This window comes from Carassius gibelio, chromosome B22, assembly GCF_023724105.1.
Source record: "Carassius gibelio isolate Cgi1373 ecotype wild population from Czech Republic chromosome B22, carGib1.2-hapl.c, whole genome shotgun sequence".
Taxonomy (NCBI): Eukaryota; Metazoa; Chordata; class Actinopteri; order Cypriniformes; family Cyprinidae; genus Carassius; species Carassius gibelio.
In genome coordinates this window covers 33,055,936-33,082,055 of record NC_068417.1, presented here as the reverse complement: position 1 = coordinate 33,082,055, position 26,120 = coordinate 33,055,936, and the positions used below count along the sequence as shown (strand labels likewise).

Sequence of the window (26,120 nt, the reverse complement as noted above, 5' to 3'; positions counted from 1 at the left end):
AGGATCGACTGAAACAGCTGCAAAAAAAATTTTACTGGATAATAATGTGATGGTTGGGGGTGGAATGAGATGCAATGCATTATGGGTAGAATGTGAGAGAGGTTTGATAAGTAGAAAAAAAATGGTTTAAAGAAGAATACAATGAGGTCCATGACCAAGTTTACAGCATGAAACATTCACAAAACTGGAATTTTCCCACTCTGACCGGATATGTACAGATTAAGAAAGACATTTCTGCAGTTTGTGGGTAGAATTTGACGGGCACTGAAACGGAAAACAGGAATCTCCAATGAGGAATAACCGTCATTTTCGAACATGTCACACGGCTTGGTTGTCTTCGGTAATGGATTGAGACGTGACCATCAAAAATAAAGCTAAATCAACCTCCCTCCTCTGTCCTATCTTTTGTCACTGTGAATCTAAATATAAAGCGCAGTCTATCCGAGTTCAGTGTGATGTAAACCTGTTGGACACGCAGCTCCTTTATGCCAGAATTCACCGGAATGTTCCAGCTGAATGAGTCACTCGGAGTGAATCATCATCCCCAGTCTTAGAGCAGCGCAGAACCCAGAGAGGCTCAGCTAATACTGTATTACACACCTCACGTCCCGCCATCACACATGTATACCCATCATCCGACTGTCCCCAATACAATATTTGGGGTTTTCCTAACAAATATATCACAAACGCACCCACTAAAAATTTGCATTTGGAAGATGGTGTTTTTAGCATGTTTGCTAATTATGTAATATGACATGAGCAAGAGCTGTTGGTTTAAATATCAGCATGGCTGAGATTTGTTCATTGACACGAGAATGCAGGTAATTTACACCCATACTGATATTCTAACCAACATCATGATTGGATGATATTGTATTTATACAACAGTTCAATAAAATAAATGTCTATAATATTTATTACAATGTAAACTGTGACATGATTTATCTAATACATTTAAATACATGCATAATATATTATGTATTTTAAATAAATACATATTTAATTAGCTATATCAATGCAAAAAATAATAATATTTGCATTTATAGATAATTCTATTAATACACTTATGAATAATATAATTAATTGATTAAATGATTGTAATAACTGATTTATTTCTGAACAGGGCAGCATTTCCCAAAAGCATTGTAAACCTAAGTACATTGTAGACCCATTGCCACCAGAGGAGCTATGATCAACGTAGGCTTATGATTCTTTTGGGAAACACAGCCCACATAAGTGTTTTAAAATGAATCAACTGAGTCAATGATTCAAAGATTTGCTCATAACAACAGTCACTTGTTTCACATCTGAACAGATCAGTGTCTTGAAAGGAATCGGTTAAGTCAATGGTTCAATGATTGCTCAAAATGACAGCCACTTGAGAGTTTTTAAAGGGTTCATATGATGTTGCTAAAATAACATTATTTTGTATAAAGAAATATGCAGTTTAAGTTTTAAGAAACACATCATTTTCCTCATAACCTCTATGCCCTGCCTTTTCTGAAACACATCGTTTTTTACAAAGCGCATCAGTCTGAAAAATAAGGTGTGCTCTGATTGGCCAGCTATCTGGTGTGTTGTGTTTAGCCGAATGTTTCAAGCATCTGACAGAAATGTCACGTCCCTCAACATATACTGTTATGATGTGTCCCGGTCGGTGGGTACATAATTACTTATTATAATGACTTTTACTGTGTTTTTACGCGTTTCATTGTATAGTGTGCAGCATAAACATAAAATTTGCGTTTGAATCATCAGTGACAAATCCTTTACATATGTAAACATACTTACATACTGTGAGTCAGAAGCGCCAGACTGTCCTTGCAAAGAGTGAGGGATGCCTGAAGGCTTCTTTGCAACTTTACAGATCTTCTTTATGCACCAAAAGCTTGTAACACTCCAAAGTGTTGCAAACATTTTTTGCACATCTCTTAATAACTGATAGGCCTCTTCCCATAACGGTTACCATATTTTCTATCTGTTTTAACCACTTCAGCCTACTGTCTAGAATAACTCCAAGTCTAAGGTAGTCTAAGTCTAAGTCTAACTTCCTCTACCTGTTCAATAGGCACACTCTTTACAGACAAATGTAATTTTGGTTTAAGTTTAAGTTTAGAATTTGATCCAAACACAAAACTTTCAGTTTTTTTTTCAAATTTAAAACCATCTTATATTCCGGATCCACTTTACCACCAATTACTCCTCATGTCCAACTCCTCATCTAAATCCACAGATAATTTATCAATTGATTGCGCTGGTAGATATAATGTTGTATCATCTGCATACATAACTGCCTTTGCACGCTTTAAAACCAAAGGAAGATCATTGGTAAAAATAGAAAATAATAATGGTCCAAGACAGCTTCCTTGAGGAACACCACATTGCAACTCTTTCACTTCTGAATAACTTCCATTACAGAATCACTTTCAATGACTTGCCCACCAAGACAGTCACTTGTTTGCAACTTGAATTTAAATGTATAAATCCATACTTTAAGACATTCATCAGCTGTTTAGATAAAACTATGACTCCTCAAATAGAAAACAACTGAATATCCAAATATACCTTTTGGGGGCACTTTATAGTTTTGTGCTGAATTTTAAGTGTGGCTGCGAAAACTCTTCAAGACAACAAAAACATTAATGTCGTCCACGGAAATACTATTCTCAATTTGAGATGCCTACAGGCAGTTTAATGTGCTTTTTCCTCTTGCATTGATGCATGATAATCCAGCCTTTAATTTTCATACTTGTGGGAGGCTCAGATCAAAAATACCAAATATAATGGTTATCACAGAGTATTGTCTTTTGGTGATCAAGTGGAAAAACTCCCTCTTGTTTCCTTTCCTGTTTTTTTTTTGCTATCATTTTTCCTCCACAAACACACTCAGGCTATCCGTCAGGTCATCTCCGGGCGTCTCCTGTTCTCTCGTTACGCTCATCAGTGATTGATAACACAACTGCAAAACTAGTTGCTTAGCAACCTTTCAAAGAACTGCAGTGCAATGCAGAAGAATTTCTGACGCTCCAAAATAAAACTATCTGCATTAGCAAACATATAACACTGATTAACAGTGAAGCGTTGTGCTTTAATACAGTAGACACATTAAACATCAAGATAAACTGCTATTTTGAACACATGTAATGTTGAATGCTATCATAAGTGAGCATATCTGATTCAGTCAGCGAATGAGTCAATAGACTGATTCAAACCAGTTGTCTTTTTGAGTCTTGAATCAACCAGATCAGACTGGGACATTCTTAGCGACAGCATAGCGTTAAACAGGCTGAAACATTATCATTAGGCTCAGTTAACAATAGTGCTAAATGCTAAAAATACACAGGAAGTGGAGTAGAATTGCCATGGGAAGGCGGAGATATGCCTAATTCTGAGTACAAGCTGTGCGGAAAGAGTTCTCTGGATCCTCGTGGCTGTGGAAAATTATGGTTCGTCTTCTTGTGTTCAAGACGCCCCGCTGCGGCTATTTGTGAAATTTGCTTAGACAAAGTAGGCACTATGGTGGGCGAGAAAAGAAGTGAAAGTGAGACAGACGGAGGGAGGGAGGGAGGGAGGGAGGGAGGGAGGAGGATGAGTAGAAGAGATGTGGCTAAAAAAGAGAAACTTAAGATTGCTGAAGAGCTTGTGTTATTGATTTTTTTAACTGGTGTGTCTAGTTTTTTTACACTGGCAGAAAGAGAGGTTAGGTTGTGGGTTTGCATTTCTATTAATGTTATATGAAGTACTGTTTAATTAAAGGGGTTAAGGGCTCAGACTTTCTAAGATCTTAAACCAGGGTCCCTCAATAGGCGGCCTGCGAGAGAAACATGTTTGGTACATGCTAATTTCAAATAATGTGGCCTGAAAATTCAAACCAAGCCTGAGAAAGTGACATTAACTTACATTGTGACTACACCGGACGCGCACGACACGGCGTAACGCAACAAAATAGAACTTATTATTATCAGTGATGCTGTCTACAATGGATCCTTCGCAACAAATACCCAACAGGAAACTACTGACTCGTTCTATTTCTGACATGCTGACAAACGATTTGCAATGCTTTGTTGCATCCAGTGTAGATGCTATGTGACGGCAAAAAATATCAAGTGTGAAGTAAAGAAAAGTGGACACTGAAAATAGATGATTCAAATATGAATGGACTGAACAGTTGAGTGAGTGAGTGATACCATCTTTGTTATGGATGTTGGTTTGCTGTGAGTACACAGTTTTAATGCAAGTTTGCTTTAGCCTAATTTACTTTCAAGATCTGAGGTAAAATATCTATTGTTGCTTTCACTGTGGATATAAAGATCATGCAAAATATTATTCAAACTCAATGAATAAAGCACATAATCATTAATCAAATACATACGTACTAGCAGACCAATCACAACCCGCGTAGATTTGAGAGATTTGACATTTTTGGAGAGGTGTTCACCACCTACGGCGTAGTTTTGATGCAGAGTTATAAATCAGCCTTAAGTTCATCTGCCTTGGGAAAGCTAGCGTGTCTCTGACATAGTGATAACACTTGTTGCCTTCTCTAGTGTAACTCAATCAGGTCTCGTCCCATTCGTCGGTATTTGTGATATCACAAATCCTATAAAAATATGCATTGTAGTCCAAACAAGTCATTCACTGTAGATTTTATAAAGCAATTTCTGTTAAATTTCTGTTATGTGGCTCAGTGGTAGAGCATTGTGTTAGCAGCACATAAGGTTGTGGGTTCAATTCCCAGGGAACACACATACTGGTAAAAAAAAAAAAAAAAGTGACTTTTAGCTTTGTAACTTTGCAGACCTTTTTATATTTGCTCAAACAGCAAAATTACAGACTAACTAAAGTTTAAAAAGTGAAAAAAGCATAATAGGACCCCTTTAATAATGTTTTCAATGATTCATTCAAGAACAAAATAGTTTATTCTCTTTATAAGCAAATAACAATCATTCACTTAACTAATTTGTTAAAAAATACTGTTTTATTCAGGAACAAAACAAGTGATTGCGACAAACGGCAGTCTCCCTTCTCTGCAAAATGCGATATATCCAATCAACCAATCACAGCACACCATTCCATGCATTGTAAACAGTAATTGACAAGCTAAGCAATATCATGTTCATAATCACAGATTTAATTCTAAATAGCTCTGTGTATTAAATGCCGCACCATCTGAAAGCATGTGAAGGACATTTACTACTAATCATATAACTGGCTTTACGAAAGAGATGCGCATGACAATCGCATGCAATTTATTATGCAGCCCTAAAAAATTGTTTTAATTTTGACGGCATTGATGAATCTGTGGTGGTTTCTGCAGGGGGAAGAAATGTAAGCTATTATTAAGATTAGTCTTGAGCAAATTCAGAAGCTGACATATGTGGATCAACTTCCTTTGATCTGATTTTTTATGTTATTACAACCTAAAGATGCTATGTGGAAGTTTCAAACAGAAAATATTGGGTTTAAAAATTAAAACTCAGAATATGACGCAAACCAGCAATAGTTAAATATGTTAAATAACACAATTTTATTAACCGATTTCTTTGCTGATGACCTTTGATGATGTTGTTCAACCATAATAAAAACCCAAAATGACTTAAGATACTAACAATTCTGCTTCATTGTTTTTTGTTTTTTTTTTGCTGAAGAGTGTTGAACCACCTTCTCCTGTTTTCTACCGTGCAGACGTGAATTTACTTTTCCTTCAGCCTGAGGCTTATTCATTACACTTTTTGGTGTGAAAGGGTTTTTACATTTGCTATAAATAGAACTTCTTATATTAAAAACAATCAAGCCTTGCTCCTATTTAAAAAGTGAAGTGAAAGAAACGCAAAAGTAACGTAATGCATTACGTACTTTCCATAAAAGTAACTAAGTAACGTAATTAGTTACTTTTTTAGGCAGTAACACAATATTGTAATGCATTATTTTTAAAAGTAACTTTCCACAACACTGTGTGTGTGTGTATATATATATATATATATATATATATATATATATAGTCAACGGTTTGACTGAAAGCTGTCCTGATTTGGAGAAGATGTCTTATCTCATCTGCTGTTTTTATTTTTCAGCACAAAGCATGTCTAGTACATTGAAGTTAAATGGCTTCAAAGCACAAGGAAAAAAGCTTGTTTGCAATAATTTGGCAATTTGATTTTCTCTCATAAGTATGTCTGTTTCCTTGTGTTGTGCAAAGAGTGTTCAGACAGCATCAAAGCAATGCTCCAGCACTTTAGAACAGGACACTCTGGCACACCAACGTTCTGTTGTGTTACCTAAGGTCTGAGGTAAACACACATTTCACAGGCTGATCTGGACAGAGGTCCACATGCACGGATCGCCCCCTCACCTCCGCGGCGACTGCCAATGGAGAGGGGGTTGCCTTAGTAACAGCAAGTTGGCAGGCTAGTCAGACACTATGCGCCAGCCCACACAATTCACCGACACTATGGTTCTCGCTGTCGGGCAGACAGAGGCGTTTGTACAGAAAGAGGCCAGTAATGACCGACCACTTGCAGCTTCACGGGAATAAAAGATCAGTTTTTGAGTTTGTTTTTGCACACAGGGGACTTTAGACTAATATGTGAGAAGTGAATGTTTTCATAATGTTTTTCTGAAATAAGAATAAATGAATAATTAATTTAAGTCTGTAAGTGGTTTAGTTTATCGTTTCAAGCCTGTATGACATTCTTCTTCAGTGGAACAAAAAAGGAGATATTAAGAAGAATGTTTATGCTACTCTTTTCCATGCAATGCAAACAAATTACAAAATGATCAAATTTTAGCTGTTACTTCACAGAACAAATTAAATTACATTTAATTTAATGTTCGAAGTAAACTACATTTATAATTAAACTATACATTTTCTTCATTTATTTTTAAAATTATGTTGAGTTATTGTTATTTTGCTTATTGCTATTATGTTTTGTGTACAAAAGGAAAACAGACTAGCAAAAAATAATAATATATATATTTTTTTTTTAATAAAATCAAAAACAAATAAAAGCTAGATTATTCCACAAAACAAACAAAAAAACAATGCTATAATCACATTCTATGAGGACAATAAATCAATCAATAAATCACTAAATTAAGTCATGCACCTCATATGGAGTGTCATATGAAGAAGGAGATTTATAAAGTAACTTTCCACCAAGGTTCATATAACATCCCATTTACCACTGACATAAGAAGATGGGTTACCTATACAGTGCTTCTCACCAAAACAATAAAGATCCCATCAAACTGAGCGACTGAATTATGAGGAATATCTGAGACTGAGGGGAGGCCCCAAAACATATCCGGATGCCTACATCACACTTTAAAAGTCTGAACGTCAAAAACATCAAATGAAGTGGCATCTTCAATTTTTTGTTAATGATGTTAAAAGTCATTCTAAATAAAATCTTGTCAAAACTTCTACAAATGTTCAATATAAAGTATATAGGGAGCACTGAGCCTTGCATAGGGGCCCTATAACAGCTATTATTTGTTAGATATTCTGTAGGTGTCAAGATGTTGTTTGACCATGTGCGTCAATGCAATCTGTATCACTATTCAAACTGTCACATCTAGAGTAGCACTTCACAAAAGAGTGCCTTGACGTTTAGAAATATTATGATGTCAACAGGAACAGCAATTAACTAAACCTGATGTAAAATCATGACGATGCCTACAGCCATCCAACACAAAGCCTAATAATATCGGTAGCGTTTCTTCAAAATACCCAGGGTTCAATGCCGTCTATTTAGCATATTGGCTACCTCAACACTTTGTCACAAAGCTTTTCAGTCAATGTATTGATAACAGTGCCACAGTGTCGTTATTATCAGCAGGTTATTATTTGGTATTGGTCGTAATGTGAGTCAAAATGTGCTGTGCCATTTAACTTATTTCGACCAAAATCGCATTACGACTTTCCAAATTGTACATCAGCCGGAGGCAGGATCCACCAAAGCAGAACCGTGAGACTGGAAAATATATATATATATATATATATATATATATATATATATATATATATATATATATATGTGTGTGAATGCTGTACGTCTGAAGGCAACTGCTTGGTTTCTGTGGATTGAATTTGTGGTATTTACAATCTAGATTTGTAGAATCCTATAATGTGCGGAGACGGATTTATCGTAAGTTGCCAGCAGCACATTGCAGTGTGTAGAAGTGGAAGAGAATCATTTTCTGGTGGAATGTGTGATAGGAGACATTAATCACGATGTTTGAAACCTGTGGCGTATCCCAGGATCTTTTTTTTCCCCACTTTGGCTGTTTGACTTCCAGCTATATTTATCAAAAAAGTGACTTATTAGGGTCTCACAAAACCTGTCAAGGAAATGCAATATTTGTACTCCAATGCTGAACAGAAAAATAGATTACATTTTGTGCGAAGCCTAAAATTAGGACTAATTATCTCCATGGCCACATTATTTTTATGCTCATATAAAAAAAATGTATTGCTTATTACCATTAATGCAGCGATAAATTAATAAATATAAACACACGATTATAGTATTTTTGTACTGGTATTAATTTATATTGATTTATTAACTGATTTATTGATTGATTGAATTTGAATAAATTAATTGATTTAGTAAACATTTAAAAGTATTTATGTCATGGACTAATTTAATGCTGTTTTTTTACTTTCTTGACTTTCTTTTACTTTTACTTTATTTCTTTTTTAAATCCTGTAAATCATTGTTGTATCTCGTATTAGAAAATTATTATTAAAAGTAATTATCCTATTATGAAGAATTGTACTATTCAATTAATATGTAAATTAATAATTTTTTTATATATTATTATATATAAATGTATTATTATTATTATTATTATTATTATTATTATCATGTGATCTTAATGGTCCAAGATGTAATTCATAAATTAAGTAATTCACTTTTAAACAAAATATAATTAAATAATTCTTATAAAAATTACAAAATATAATAATAAAAATGTGAAATAATAATTTATATAATTTAAACATTTTCCTTATTTTTTAATGCATTTGTATAAAATTGTAAAAAGTATTTAAAAATCTACTAACAATTACAGTTCATGTTTTAGCAATATGTTATGTACTGGATTTAAAAGGAAATGGGTCAGAATAAGGATATACGATAAGACAAATCTTGGACTTTAGACGGACACCTGTTGTTGTGGATGAAGCATCATGCATAGATGCCACATCATTTCATGAAATTAATTATTCTTACTTAATACTTCAGTAAATAAATGCAGGTAGCTTGCATGCCATTAAAAGGTTACCATCTGACAGCAAAACTCTGCAAGAAAGTTTTTGATGGAAATACGGTGTGAGTAGTCTTTAACACACTGACACATCCAAAGACGCTCTGACCCCCACAGTTCACCTCTGTCTGTCCCAGAAACGTGACGCTGAAGCCAGGAAGGGGTGGCATCGTCAGAACGAGTAAATGTGTGAATCCCTTCATACCCTTACCGCAACCTGGCAACACGACGAGCCTCAGGCTGTGCCACCACACATTTCACCTTTCCTGGGTCGTGACCCCTCAACATCTGCACAAGTCACATTCACTACGTTTACAACCCAACACAGGCTAATGTAGTCAGAAAAGTCTTGAAGAGCAACCAGCTGTAAGCAGAGAAACTACTAGTAAAAAAAAAAAAAACAATGCTAAGCTGACTACAAACACTGACTTTGGCTGTTACATGCTTGCTGCTTAACTATCTAAGGTAAGTAGCTTTGCAAACACTATAACATAAACATAAAAAAATCAAGGCTGTATCCGAAATCACCCTACGTACCCTCATTCACTTCATTACTCAGCATTACTTCATTAATATAGTTTACAAAAATAAGTGAATGAAAATGAGTGAGCAAATTTGGACAATGTGTATGTCAGAAGTGCTGTGTACACCCTCCTCTGGCAAAATACAGGAATATATTATATTGTATATATATTGTTGTGACCCTAACAGTACACAAGACAAAACAAAAATACAAAACAAAAAACCACAAGACAAAAACACAAAGCAATAAACAGTCAATAAACAAAGTAAAACACAAGACAAATCAAATGCAAACACAAGACAAAAAGTGAGACAAACCAATAGACAGAAAACTAAACAATAAACACAATGCAAGATGAAACAAAAACATGAAAAAAGAAGCAAGACAAACCAATAAACAAAAGACAAAACGAAACAAAACACAATACAAAAAAACACATGACAAACCAATAGACACAAGACAAAAAACAACAACAACACAAAACAACAAGAAACAAAACAAACCAAGAAATAAAGTCATGCATCAAAAAACAAACGAATGAAAGTGAAACGAACAAAACCAACAACAACAAAAACATGACAAACAAAGAACACAAAACAAAGACAAAGTTAAAAACACAACAAATATTTTTTTATTTTTTTTTGCTGTCTGTCTGAAAAAAGCTTAAAAATCTAATTTTCACTATTTAATAGCCGTCATTCTTAACACACTGTGGCGAGACCACATGCTAACCATTGAAAATCCTTCACAAATTAAACATGGCCATTCTGAAATGGACCATGTCTAGATGAAAGGTGAGAGGATGAAAAGTTTTTCTAGCGTGTGGAGCGTGAGTGACAGTTAACCAGGATGAAGTGACAGTGCGACATGAGGTTTCATCACACTGATGGGACGAAAATGAAAAAAGCTTTCACACATGTGTTCCTGCATCTTTGTTGGTTCGCCCTGCAGGCAACATCGCAGATGAGGGTTGAACCAAACGGGACTTGACGTGAACAAAATAACTGCCTGTGTGTAAAAAAATTAAATAAAATAAAACATGGCTGAAGCATAAAAGCAGCATGTTACTGTACATGTGCATGAGTCCATCAAAAAACAAGTATTTGTGACATAAAAGTCACAAATAAAGACCAATTGATTTTGGGCTTTGTTCAGACAGACAACAATATATATTTGTTATTGTTTTGTATTTTGTTTTGTTTTGAGGTTTTTGGTTTATTAGCTTAGTTTATTTTTGTGTGTTTTGTTTTGTTTAATGCTGAAATTTGTTCAGCTATACTCTGAACAGAAGATAATACCAGCTAATAATAATAATAATAATAATAATAATAATAATAATAACTATATAAGTAATATTTGTTAACTATGAAGGTGGCTTGAAAAGCTAAAGGTTTGAATATAACTATTGAAACTGAAGTTTCTAGCATTATCAAATTGCTAACATGTCACTAGCATAATTTAGCTTGCTGTTAGTGTAACGACTCATCAGACAGGGAATCCATTTAGCAGGCTTTATTGAAAGACTCGAGGTCGTACAGGCGGGGATCAGGACCAGCAAACACAACAGTAGAGATAATCAGAATCGTCGTCAAACACAAGCAGAGGTTCAGGGGAAACAGGCAAGATTCAGAGTCCAATAAACAATCCAAGGTCAAGAGGCAGGCAGCAAGGGTTCAAGAGACGGTAAGCAAAACAGTACTGGTAACAGGAAATCAAACACGGGAAATAACGCTTGGAAATGTCAGCCGGAGCAAAACAAGACTTCGCGTTTGGCTGATGGAGTTGTGCAGCTTATATCTCCGTGCCAATGAGCTGCACCTGTAGGTGATCAGAGTGAGGGTGCGGGGATGATGGGTAGTGTAGTGCGAATCAGTATAGGTGAGTGTGAGAGTCAGTATTCCGGAGATGGAGCCCTCTGCTGGCCAGTAGAGGGAATCACAGGGTTCGTCTCCGTGACAGAGCCCCCTCCCTGCGAGCGACTCCTGGCGCGAGATGGTAGCCGACGTCGAGGTCTACCGCGTGGTCGTGGGGCCGGTTTCTCCGGATGTAACCGATGGAACTCCGTGATGAGGTTGGGGTCTAGTATGTTGTCAGCGTTGACCCAAGATTGTTCCTCCGGACCGTACCCCTCCCAGTCGACCAGATACTGCAGGATGCGTCCTCGACGCCTGGAGTTAAGAAGTTCTCGCACTTGGTACGTTTCCTCAGTCTCGATCTGGACGGGCTGGGGACTCTGCTCACGGGACCTCCCCTCTCCCTCCTCTCCAGGGGCCACAGCGGGCTTGAGCAGAGATACATGAAAGGTGGGAGAGATGCGATAGGTGTCAGGTAATGCAAGACGGAATGAAACAGGAGTGATCTGATGTGTTATCTTGAAGGGACCCACGTACCTTGGACTTAGTTTCTTGCAAGGTAGTCGGAGACGGAGATCTCGGGTAGAGAGCCACACCCATTGTCCGGGTTGGTATACAGGCCCAGGACGACGACGGTGGTCAGCATGCTCTTTTTGATGGCGGATGGCTCGTTGAAGGTGTACGTGAGCTTGATTCCAAGTCTCCTCACTGCGTTGCAGCCAGTCCGTGACAGCGGGTACATCGGTGGGTTCCCCGGACCAGGGAAACATGGGCGGTTGATAGCCTAGGATGCACTTAAAGGGAGTTATACCAGTAGCTGGTTTGACCAGGGAGTTCTGTGCGTACTCAGCCCAAAGGAGGAACCGTGCCCAATCTTCTTGGTTGGAGCTACAGTATGATCTCAGGAACCGGGTGATTTCCTGATTGAGTCTTTCGACCTGGCCGTTGGATTGAGGATGGTAACCAGAGGTCAAGCTAACGTTTATATTGAGGGCTTGGAAGAAGGCTTTCCAGAGACGAGAGGTAAATTGGGGACCTCTATCGGAGACGATATCCTCCGGTAGTCCGTAGAGACGGAAGACCCAGTTACAGAGTAGTTCGGCAGTCTGTAGAGCCGTAGGCAATTTAGGTAGAGGAATAAGGCGACAGGCTTTGGAGAAACGATCAATTACAGTCAGAACAACAGTGTTACCCTGAGAGACAGGTAGATCGGTGATGAAGTCTATTGCCAGATGGGACCAGGGTCGTTGTGGGATGGGGAGAGGTTGAAGCAATCCGGCTGGCAATTGGCGGGGAGTCTTGTGTGCATTACAGGTTTGGCATTGTTGGATGAAAGTTATGGTGTCCTTGGGTAATGATTCCCACCAGAACCGGTTCTGAAGCAGGTGAATGGTAGCCGTGATACCTGGGTGACCGGATGCGGGCATGCAGTGCGTGTGGTTGAGAATTTGATCACGTAAGGTAGGTGGTACGTAGACTTTATCAGGAGGACAAGTTGCTGGAGGTGCGTGTTGAGAGTTGTGTTGTTGGATAAGCGTCATGATGTCCCATTGTACTGGTGCAATAACTACTTTGAAAGGGAGTATGGACTCTGGTTCGGATGGAATCTGTTCGTCTTCGTGAATACGGGATAGCGCCTCTGCCTTGGTGTTCTTGGAGCCTGGACGGTAGGTAACTGAGAAGTCGAATCGAGAGAAGAACAGTGACCATCTGGCCTGCCGTGGATTGAGGCGCTTGGCTGAGCGCAAATACTCAAGGTTTTTATGATCGGTTAGTACGGTGAAAGGAAGGTTGGCCCCCTCCAGCCAGTGTCTCCACTCTTCGAAGGCCGCCTTCATAGCGAGAAGTTCACGGTCTCCCACGTCGTAGTTACGTTCAGCAGCATTGAGTTTGCGGGAATAAAAGGCACATGGGTGGAGTTTACCGGTAGAACCCTGGCGTTGGGAGAGAATAGCCCCGATACCAGTGTTGGAGGCATCCACCTCGACGAGAAACTGGAGATATGGGTCAGGATGATGGAGTATGGGAGCGGTCACAAACCTTCTCTTTAGTTCCTGGAAAGCTTGAAAAGCAGCTTCAGCCCAGTGTAGCCGATGGGCTCCTTTCTTGACCAGAGACGTGAGGGGACTAACCACAGAGCTGAAGTTCCTGATGAAACGGCGATAGAAATTAGCAAACCCCAGAAAGCGTTGAAGCTCCTTTAGTGTCCTTGGTACTGACCACTTGAGAACGGCATTGACTTTGCTCTCATCCATGGCGACCCCCTCTGGGCTGATGACGTACCCCAGGAAGGTGGTGGAGGTGGTATGAAATTCACACTTTTCCGCCTTAGCATAGAGTTGATGTTCAATGAGTCTTTGCAGCACAGCTCTCACATGTTGGACATGTTCCTCCAGGGTATCTGAATAGATTAGGATATCGTCAATGTATATGATAACAGTTCTATTTAGCATGTCTCTGAAGATGTCATTGACAAAGGATTGGAAAACCGAAGGACTATTGACCAGTCCAAACGGCATCACCCGGTATTCGTAGTGCCCATTGGTGGTTGAGAAAGCTGTCTTCCACTCGTCCCCCTCCCTAATGCGAATGAGGTTGTATGCGCAGCGCAGATCCAATTTGGTGTAGTACTGTGCAGTACGTAACTGTTCTAAAGCAGAGGGCACCAGTGGTAGAGGATAGCGAAACTTTACTGTTATTTCGTTGAGTCCACGATAATCGATGCAAGGGCGCAGACCTCCATCCCTCTTGCGGACAAAGAAGAAGCCAGCTGAAGCAGGAGAGGTGGATGGACGTATGAACCCCTTCTCCAGCTCCTCCTTGATGTACTTGGCCATAGCTTCTGACTCGGGTAATGATAACAGGAATATTCGACCCCGGGGTGGTGATGAACCTGGAATGAGATCAATGGCACAATCATAGCTGCGATGTGGTGGTAATGTGTTTGCCTGTACCTTGCTGAAGGCGGTGACGAGATCGTGATACTCTTTGGGCAGATTGGGAATGCTGGTGGTCTCCGAGTCTAATGTGACAACTTGTACCGTCATGGGAGAGACGGTCGAGAGGCATGATTTCTGACACTGGGTGCTCCATCTAAGAATTTGTCCTTCTCTCCACGACACCTGAGGATCATGCAGTCTGAGCCAGGGCAATCCCAAAATAACAGGGGTGTTAGATACTGGGAGAACGTAGAACTGAATGGTTTCTTGGTGTAGCAGGCCGGTTAACATTTGGAGATCTTGGGTGCGGTGAGTGATCAACCCAGACCCCAAAGGGCGCCCATCTATTGTGGCTACAGACAGAGAATTAGTGCATGAAATTAAAGAGATGTTATTCCCTCTGGCAAATTCCTCAGAGATAAAATTCCCAGCTGCTCCTGAATCAAGTAAAGCAGTGGTGGCTATTTGAACCCTGTCGGTCTTGATTATCAGAGGGACTGACACACAGTTAAAAGGTAAACTCACCGACTTCGGAGTGTAAGAAGAGCGGCGATTGGGACAAGTGATTCGTAGATGTCCCGGAGAGCCACAGTAGAGACAGAGTCGGTTAACCCTGCGGCGGTGACGTTCCTCCTCAGTCAGATGATAGGAGTTTATCTGCATGGGCTCTGTAGTTTCTACGGGTTGCGTTACCGCAGCGGGGAAGAGGCGTGGAGCACTGACACGGCGAGAGCGTTGCAGGTTATCAATGGTTATAGTAAGTGAAATAAGATCACTCAGAGTTCTCCCCTCATCACGGCAAGCGAGTTCGGTTTGCAGTTCGTGATTAAGCCCCTTGCGAAACAATACCTTCAGCGTGTCACTCACCCATGACGTCTGAGCAGCCAAAGTGCGAAAGTTCAAGGCATATTCCGCTGCTGTTAATCCTCCCTGCGATAATTCAAGCAACCGCTCACCCGCTCCTTTCCCCTCTCGGGGGTGATCAAACACCTCACGGAAACGTATCAGAAAGTCAGTGAAAGTGGTGAACGCCGTTCCATCCTCGCGCCATACCGCCGTTATCCATTCCAAAGCTCTTCCCGTTAATAATGAACACACGAAGGCGATCCTACCAGCATCAGTGGTGTAAAGGGTTGGTTGTTGTTCAACGAACAGCGAGCACTGTAGTAAGAAGCCCTTACACTTGGTAGAGTCCCCGTCAAATTTCTCCGGGTAAGCCAGTCGAGGATTAACGTGAGTTGGCGTTCCTGCCATGTGGGAAGCGGTGACCGCTGCAGGTGGGGTTGACGTCACGGCAGGGCTGTGGAGGTTTTGAACAGCCTTTACCAGTTCCTCCGTGACGGAAGTGAGACGATTCAATTGATGTTGATTAGCAGCGATCTGATTTGCCTGGGCTGCCATGGTAGCACACAGATGATCGTAAGCCGCTGGATTCGGTTGTGGCGAAGTCTTCTGTAACGACTCATCAGACAGGGAATCCATTTAGCAGGCTTTATTGAAAGACTCGAGGTCGTACAGGCGGGGATCAGGACCAGCAAACACAACAGTAGAGATAATCAGAATCGTCGTCAAACACAAGCAGAGGTTCAGGGGAAACAGGCAAGATTCAGAGTCCAATAAACAATCCAAGGTCAAGAGGCAGGCAGCAAGGGTTCAAGAGACGGTAAGCAAAACAGTACTGGTAACAGGAAATCAAACACGGGAAATAACGCTTGGAAATGTCAGCCGGAGCAAAACAAGACTTCGCGTTTGGCTGATGGAGTTGTGCAGCTTATATCTCCGTGCCAATGAGCTGCACCTGTAGGTGATCAGAGTGAGGGTGCGGGGATGATGGGTAGTGTAGTGCGAATCAGTATAGGTGAGTGTGAGAGTCAGTATTCCGGAGATGGAGCCCTCTGCTGGCCAGTAGAGGGAATCACGGGGTTCGTCTCCGTGACAGTTAGCATGTTTTAGCATTTGGATAGAATGATTGAACACATTGCTAGAATGCTGCTAACATGATTTAGTGTGTATCTAGCATGATTTTAAATGTTGCTAGCACGCGTTGTTAGCATGATAAGCATTTTGCAGTCATGATTTAGCATTTTGCTAACGTGTCTGAAGATTTGAATATTTTGAAGTCAATGAAGTCCATCAAGGAAATAAATGGATAGATAGAGTTTTTGAATGTTGCTAATATAAGTATGAGTTAGCTTGTTGCGCGCATATTTTAGTATGTTGCTAGCATGATTTAACTTTTTGATAGCATGTTTTAACAAAGCTTGAGTGTCGCTGACATGATTTAACATCTTGCTAGAATGTTATTGACATGATTAATATGTTTGTTAACTTGTTTGAAGAATAAAATAGTTCAAAAGTTCAAAGTTTTTATATTTTTAGGTCAGTAAATGATGATTTAACATGTTGCTAGCATGTTTTATTGAGCTGTTACAATTAGCATGTTGTCAGCATACTTACCATGTTGCTAGCATGACTTAACACATGACTAACGTGGTTTAACACGTTGATAACATGATGTAGCAGTTTGCTATTATGATATAGTATGTTGCAGGCATAACATGTTGCTAAAATGGTTTAACATGTTGTTAGCATGTTTTAGCATAATTGATGTGGTAAGCATGATTAGAATGTTGCTAGCATGCTGGCAATTATGGTTCTAGAATGTAGCTAACATGATGTTATGTTTCTTATTGTTTCTAGCATGATTAGCATGTTTCTAACATGTTGCTAGCTTGCTGCTATTTGCATGTTGCTAGCTTGTTTCTAACATGATGAGCATTTTGCTAGAATGTTTCTCATGTTTCTCTGTTTCACCTCACTGCTTGTGTTTTTTTTTTTTTTTTTTTTTTTTGCTGATAGTATAAATGGTGTTGCAGGGCAGTAGAAGCACACTGACAGCTGTATCCTTCCACATGAGTAAAGATCATCTACCATTAAGATGACAGGCTGACCGAACACTTAAGAGACTGCAACAGAACAGATTTTCAAAGCATGATGTTACAGAACAATCTTAAGCCAGTGCACACTCTTTAATAAACCATCAAGGACAATGGGCCTCATTTATCAGTCTAACGTAGAAACAAAGCAGACCTGTGTGCAAAAATCAACTTACGACAGAGTTCACGTGCGATTCATTTGCATGCCGCCAATCTCATCGTATGAATGATAGCACGCTGATTAATGTGGGGGCAGATAACAATCATCATTTTAATATCACGCCCTATATTCTGACAAAATACGAGATAACATATGTTGCAAACTAGAGTTTACGACACTGAGAAACGAAACCCCCAAAAAGAGGAAGCAATCTCATGAAAGAGAAATTGATCTTTCTCCAAAAACTCCTGTTAACCTTGTAATTTAAAAAAATTGGCTACATGAGTTTATGTAATTTACACATTAAAATACTGTTAAATATAAACATCCTATTTAGTTCCCCTCACTCTACAACAAATAAACAGCTTACATCCATATTGATACATTCCAAGTTTTGCGCTGAAACGAATGTACACCCTATTTTCTGTCGTACATTGGTTTTGTAAATGAGGTCCAATGTGAAAGTTTATGAGAACAGCAGCAATTTTTGATGCATGTCGACAAAATGATTGAGTCACGTTAGCAGTATGAATTAAGTACGGACTATTCTGTGTTATGTAGAAACTTAGATAGACAGACATGAATATTGCTGAAACCTATTTCTGGAGAGTTTCGATACTGTAATAAGTGACTGATGCACAGAACTGCTCATGAAACATCTAAGAAGCACATTCCAGAAGAGAAGCAAGTAATGTCAAAAAAGATGGTACTTAGCATAATCGCTGTTGGTCATTTTAACTCAGAGCCTCAAGACATTTGCAAATGTATGCATGACTAAGCCCGAAACACTTAAAATATGCACATATTTGGCTTAGGTTGCTTGTAAAGTATGTGCTATGACAGGCTTCAGTGGTAACGGACGCTTTGAGGATTTTCGTAACATGACACAACACTTCACTGTCACTCTGCATTACCAGAAAAAAACCCTCTTCCCAATCCCACAGATTTCTGTCCGTACGGCCGAGGGTGCAGATCAATCACAAGTCTCCCAGTGACCATCTGCTGACCCAGTATTGCATATTAAAAGTGGTTGCCGGTGGGGAAACCTGTCAGTCAATATGAAGGCAAACTTAGCATGGCCCATCCGCTTCAGACAGAAATACTGACCACAACTGAGAGATCACTGCAAGACCTATGGGAGGATATGTATAGGCTATGCATTGGCTCTATGCGAGGACATTAACAGATTCTTATATTTACATGTAAAAAATTGTATCATACATTGATAAATATATAAATATATTTAATATATAAACAAAAAAATTTTTCTTAAATATATACATGCGTACTTATATACAGTATACATAATAAATATACACAATATACACACATATGTAAACAATACCTTTTATTTTGGATGTGATTAATCGCAATTAATTATTTGACAGAACTTATTTCAAACACTCGACAATGATATTTAGTTTATTTGGGAAAAACCATATCAATAAATTATATCTTTGTTGGACAACAGGTTTGTAAACAGACTCAAAGCTTGCAAAATTGTTTCGCTATTGTAGTACATTTATTCAAACCGATTATTTGTGCACTTTACAGCCCTGATCAAACCTGTTCCAGATTGTAGGAGGAGCTTCTCGTTTAGCGATAAACTCCTAATCAATTTCACATCTGCCTTCTGGAATGTCTCTCCACACTGTCGCACACAGAAATATGTCAACAACTAGACTTCGTTATTGTTATTAATCGCAGGAAAACTAATTCAGATTGTGGGGATTATATTGCAAACGATATCACCCATCTCTAATACATATATATATATATATATATATATATATATATAGATAGATAGATAGATAGATAGATAGATAGATAGATAAATAGATGGCTGTGTGTAATCACGATATGCATATGTGAAGGTAATTACAGCGTGCCAATATACAGCTATATCTCATGTCTATGAGTGCGATATTGCATTTATACAACAGTTTGATGGCACAAGTGTGTAAATAGTCTCAGTGTCGAATTGTAAAATTGTAAAATTAATAATGTTTTTTTTTTTTTTTCTTTTTACAAAATTAACAAACATAATTAAATCAACATCAGACAGACGGCGGGTTATAAACATCCAAAACTAGCCAAAACTACCAAGCACACAAGACAATAATAACATACTGCACATCCACAGCAATGTAAAGACGACGAAGTGCATTTGCCAGACCTGCCCAACCCAAACTGTGAACAGCAAATTCAGAAAACGCTGTTCACTAATTAGTCAAATACATTAATCGCCTGCGTTGGCTCCTGATGAGAGTGCAGGCTTTGTTCCATGATACATTACAGATCTTAATTGAGACAGTTGCTGTCACAATCATTTCAACAAGCGTTTCCATGTGACTGGCTGTTTGTTGTCTTGTCCACGTTTTCCTAACTGGAGCCGCGGAGCGTGAACCTTCACTATCAGCTAAACCGCAGCTCCGCGATGCTCTGTGTTGGCCTCGTTATGCAACCCAAATCAGTCCGAATTAGTCATCCTCGATTCAGCCGGCCACCAAATTAGCGTCGATTTTCTGAGCCGCATTACGAGTGCTGTCAGAATCCTGGAAGCCTTATTACAAGCTATCATGTCTTTGAATTGGTGATGATTGGGAACAAAAAGGTGTTTGAGGAAACATGTTACGGTTTAAAAATAGTCCTCAGGGGAAAATGCAAAAACAAGCTGCTTTCTCTGATTTGATGAGTGCTGGAACAAGGTATAAACTGTTTTAATCAGTATCTAACAATCCTTAAAACTTATTAGTATTTTTTTTTTTGAAAAATATATTAAAACTTATATTTAAAGACTACACTGTATTTTTAAATTACATTTCTCTTTCTAACCCCACCTGTTTTGCTCGTTTTAAGCATAAACCTCACTTCTTTTTGTGAGATTTGATAACATTATAGGACAAATCGACAGCAAACATTAAACTATATTAAGAATACAAACCATGTACTCACTGAAAAGTACAGTCCATAATGAACATGTGAAAAAACAATAAATGAAATGTCATTTTTGTGTTGAGCAGTAGATGGTCAAAAGCAATGACAAATGATGAATCAATGCTGTTAAAATCTTTGTGGCTATGTCATGTCTGACATCCCTAAAACAGAGGAGAGAGAGAGAGAGAGCTCTATTGTAATGTCGTACACTAATGCTTGGTAATCCTCAGTACAGGCTTACATAAAGGGCTCTGTCAGATCTCATAGTGTCTCTGTGTGAGGAGAGCAGCACATTCAAGACTTTCACAAAGCCTCTTCTGCCTGATCATTCTTCACATCAGATACATGGGCCTTTGCTTTGGCAACTTAAAAGTGCTCTTTGATATTCATTCATTAATCTAAGATAACATAATTCAGAAAAGCTTCATTTTGCATTTCAGAGGGAGGGCAAAGAAAAAATGGACAATAAAAACTTATTGCATTTCTCAATTGCCATGCTACTGTATAACCCGGTAGCCCCGCCTACAACTCTCACTGTTGGTTGAGCCAGAATAGGACAGAACACGCCTCATTTGTGAAATACAAACATGGACACTTAATTTCCAAATCATTTATGAAGCAATTTTTATGCTGTTGAATATCTGATTTGACAAATTCAAAACAATTTCAATTGCAATTCAATTTCTGATTGGAAATAAAATTCGGATAATTTCTCAACCATGTAATCATTCACAGTCATGCAATTCATTAGCCATTTCTGCCAGTGTTTCATTAATTGTTTGTGAACATTTGAACGTAAAAAAATAAAACATCAAACATTTGCAGCATAAATTCACAATAATTGAATTGTTCGTAAACTACCGTGCAGAAACTATCAAACGTGCTTCATAAATTTGCAGTAATTAAGTTGTTTAAATTGTTCGTAAACTTTATGCATAAACTATAAAAAATGTGCTTCATAAATTCACAATTATTGATATTTATGAATGTTTCACAAACTTTCTTGTTTAAACTATCAAACATGCACTTCATAAATCACCAATAATTGAATTTTATGAATTGTTCGTAAAGCTTTCCTTCATAAACTATCCAACATGCCTTTCATAAATTCGCAATAATAGTTTTATGAATTGTTCGTAAACTTTGTTGATTCAAATATCAAATGTGCACTTCATAAATGTGAAATAATTGAGTTTTATGAATTGTTCGTAAACTTTTTTGATTCAAATATCAAATGTGCACTTCATAAATGTGAAATAATTGAGTTTTATGAATTGTTCGTAAACTTTGTTGATTCAAATATCAAATGTGCACTTCATAAATGTGAAATAATTGAGTTTTATGAATTGTTCGTAAACTTTGTTGATTCAAATATCAAATGTGCACTTCATAAATGTGAAATAATTGAGTTTTATGAATTGTTTATAAACTTTGTCGGTAAGCTATCAAACATGAACTTAAATTTATAATACTAAAGTTTCTTGAATCGCTCGCAAACATCCGATGCATAAATGAGTTCTACTTGTTTGTTTCATGATTGTTTGCAGTCATTTGTATGTGAACTACTGAGCATTCATGAATGTATCTATAAATTCAGTATGCTTGTTTCGTGAACCGTTCACAACCATGCAATACATAAATTGTCAAATATATGATTCGTAAATTTCATTAATTTAATCATTAATTATACAATCCATGAAACATTTGATACATTTGTTCTGCTTTTGTTCAATCAAAATTTTTTTACGTAAATTATAGTAGTTTACAAAATATTATCACAGAAACTCGCTTACTAGCAGGGAGAGAAAGAAACACATTCTTGCATTAAGTCTGCAATACATTTATAAATGCTTCATCTATGTTTCCATGTCCCAGGTGTGTATTTCCTTCAAAACGACATACTTATAAAATCCTGTACAAAAAGCGCACTTAAACTATGTCTAGTAGATCGAGGGAAGACGTTTCCATCTCTGAAAGCACTTTAATCCAGCCTCTCGAGTGACACTTGCTGTTTAGGGGGAAGTCAGGGCCTAGTGGTTAGAGAGTTTGACTCCTAACCCTAGGGTTGTGTGTTCGAATCTCGAGCTGGCAATACCACGACTTAGGTGCCCCTGAGCAAGGCATCGAACCCCCAACTGCTCCCTGGGCGCCACAGTATAAATGGCTGCCCACTGCTCCGGGTGTGAGTGTGTTTGTGTGTGTTCACTGCTGTGTGTGTGTGTGCACTTTGGATGGGTTAAATGCAGGGCACAAATTCTGAGTATGGGTCGCCATACTTGGCTGAATGTCACTTCACTTTTTGCACAAACGGCATCTCCTGTCCTGCCCACAGCGGAGTAGAGATAGAAGAAGAGGAGGAGGAACTCACCACATACAGCTGCTTCCACAGGACAGACCACTCCTGCAGCGTAGAGGTGACCTCTGTGATGATGGGGTCCTCCAGCGGGACCACCGTCTCATATTGCCTGCACAGAAACAACACAAATTGACCACAGGTTAGTGTGATTGCCCTCCAATAAGTAGTTACCAATGAATACTATATTTATTTATTTCAATCATTAATTCATTCTCAAATGTACTTAATCGTAATGAATGGTTAATATTCATATTCAGAGGATAGATCAATTACCCCCCCCCCCAAGCAGGTAGAAGTAATAAATAAAATAATACAAACCGAAATGTATGTATTCTCATACAAACACTAATATATATGTACATTGTTTTTGTTTTTTTGCAAATACACTTTTGTAAAATAATTTCTACCTGCTATTTTGCTAGTAAATATGATAAAACTGAGGAAAAGACCTTCGTTGAAGCATTTCATGCGGTCTTTAAAATAACAATGTACTGCACACAGGGCTATGATCATAAACCAATAGCACAAAATTGTCCTGCTTCATCTTCTTGCTGTCGCATTAGCTCTTCCTGTCCATTCATCTCTCCATATTGTTGTACATCCATCAGCCCTCACTGTCCTTCCTCTGTCCTTCTCTGACACAGTGTGGAAACAGATCGAGCTCTTTGTTCTGCTTTATCATCACATGTGTCAGATGTAACAGCTTTCAGAGTAATTTTCTTCTTGTTTTCTGAATTCTGATGAGATGCTATAATTTGATCCTGGGACACGGGCTGAACATGGAGCGCAGAGCTGCCTACCCGGGATTTATAACTGAAGCTAAGCAGCAAAGACCTATCATCATAGCGATGTACAGGAGCAGGTCTTAAAACAGCTATTCTTAAACTTTTCAAGGTGTTAGAGAACTTTGGGTAAAATGTGTCTTTGTATATACATATATATATGTGTGTGTGTGTGTGTGTGTGGGTTGGAAGACCGCGAAGTGTAAGACAGGGTGCCGTGTGCAAACACCTGTGAAAAAGTTGTAAATCATCAAAAGTTAAAACAAACAGAAGAATCTGTCGACCGACAGTCCCTGATGTGCAGTTTTTCCGCCTGTTTTCAGATTCAGAGAGATCCAACTGGGAGTGATGGTCTCTTTAATGTTCACTGTTTCTTGTTTTCTGCATGCCTAAAACATTTATATGCAGTGTGTCACCGAAGCAGATTCAAACCTGTGAACGAATCTGTAAAACCGAAACAATCTTTCCAGAGACCCACATTCAGTTATTTTATCTACCAGATTTACTAAATATGCTAACGAATTAAGAGGATACTAATTGGTGATTTAAACATTATGATCGTTAAACATCGTCCCCTTTGAATTATAAGGTTCTATCTGACATTTTTGTCAAAATTGAGTTATTCACATTCTTATTCTGTGACAATTTATTTACATTATGTGATGTTTTATTTTAAGTTGTGTACATTTTGGGATTTTTTTATTGAATAAACAAAAAGGTTCTATCTACAGAAGTCTATGGAACACAAAAACTTTGAAGCTCAATATCTCAAAACTACTCAGAACGCAGATAGAACCTTAAAATTCCAAGGGGACGACATTATAATGTAGTGTTAAGGCGGTCGCACACCGGACGAGAAGCGCCGCATCGCGTCGCGCCACATGTAGGACAACTCAAGGTATCGCACACCGAACAGCAACTTTCTAACCAAACACTTTTTGTAATGTTTTATTTGAATGTAACAAGTGTACTGTATTTTAATTTCAGTTTCAGTTTATAACATCTGGGGTTTTTTAATATAAAACTATGCGGATGGCGCTCTGTGGCGCGGCAGAAATTTGAACAGCGTTCTGAGTCGTAGCTGGGCGCCGCGGACAGACGCCGAATGGCGCCGCCGGTGTGTGTACACCCATTGAGAATAATGTGTTCGAATTTTAAAGACGTGGCTGCGCTTCTTGTCCGGTGTGCGACCCCCTTTAGAAAGAAATAGAAAAAGAAACAGAAATTAGCTTTAGCATTTTTCATCAATTAGCGGTGTGGAGCAACCAAAAGCTACTTATTTCGATTTAATGTCACACTGTTTTACACAACACAGATTTATTGTTTCTTCCCACAGATCACAAAACAAACAAGATCTCCAAATCATGAGATAGTTGTCTCAATGAAGTTTTGCACTTTGTTTGTAGCTTGTAGTTCTGCTAACTACAAAAGTTAGCTTAATTGCAGACAGTGGGTGATTACTTTACATTGCTTGTAGATTAGCTTCACGATTTACAAACTCGACTTTCACAGGTTTGAAATCGGTCGGATATATCATTCGCTGAAACTCACAGCGGTTACTAAATCAACATCTGCCTTACTGTACTGAACTGCACATTAGCATTAGCAGCTGGATGTTTGTTCAAATGACAATGTGTAGTTAAAAGACGCATTTGTTGTAATGTTTTTGAAATAACTGAAACATACAAAAGGCATCTGTGTGTGTTCTAAAGCAATCTCAGCGTACAAACAATAATTTTGTCTTTTATCAATAACTTCACAAAATGTTTTTCTTCTAATGACTTTTACCACCATTAGATTGTAAGAACAACAATTTCTGCTTGTAAATCCCCATGAAAAAGAAATGCACTTCAGCACTATATACTAATATACACTAAAATATAAGGAATAGTTCACTCAAAACTTACTATAAGGTCATTCAAAGTGTATATGAATATATTTCTTCATCAGATTTTGAGAAATGTTGAATTTCTTGATTTGCTCACCAATGGGTCATCTGAAGTGAATGGGTGCCGTCAGAATGAGAGTCCAAACAATTGTTCAAACCAATAGTCCACAAGTAATCCACATCACTCCACTTCATCAGTTAACATCATGTGAAGTGAAAAGCTGTGTGTTTGTAAGAAACAAATCTATCGTTAAGAGGTTTCATCACTTCTAGCCAAAACATTAGTAGTACTGATCTAGCCATAATACATAATAATACCACAGGAAACAATATTATGGATTATAGACTCATATTTTAGCCAGAAGCAACCATTTAAAAATAAAAAGGTCTTAATTTGTGAACTGACAGACTGGAGTGGTGTGGATCACTTGACAATTATTGTGATGTTTTTATCAGCTGTTTGGCTCACATTCTGACGG

The 26,120-nt window shown here is 38.3% G+C and overlaps 1 protein-coding gene across 7 annotated transcripts in view; it reads right to left on the bottom strand.

The window, feature by feature from the left end:
• Nucleotides 1-26,120, bottom strand: part of LOC127988299 (dedicator of cytokinesis protein 3) — a 170,445-nt gene that overhangs the window by 81,507 nt on the left and 62,818 nt on the right. For all 7 annotated transcript variants that reach the window (XR_008161612.1, XM_052590960.1, XM_052590964.1 and 4 more), the window contains exon 5: nt 22,984-23,080. Coding sequence is in view for 6 of the 7 variants with exons in the window: in XM_052590960.1 (XP_052446920.1) it covers nt 22,984-23,080 (97 nt within the window). In the remaining variant the exon portion in view is untranslated. The remainder of the gene's footprint in view (nt 1-22,983; nt 23,081-26,120) is intronic.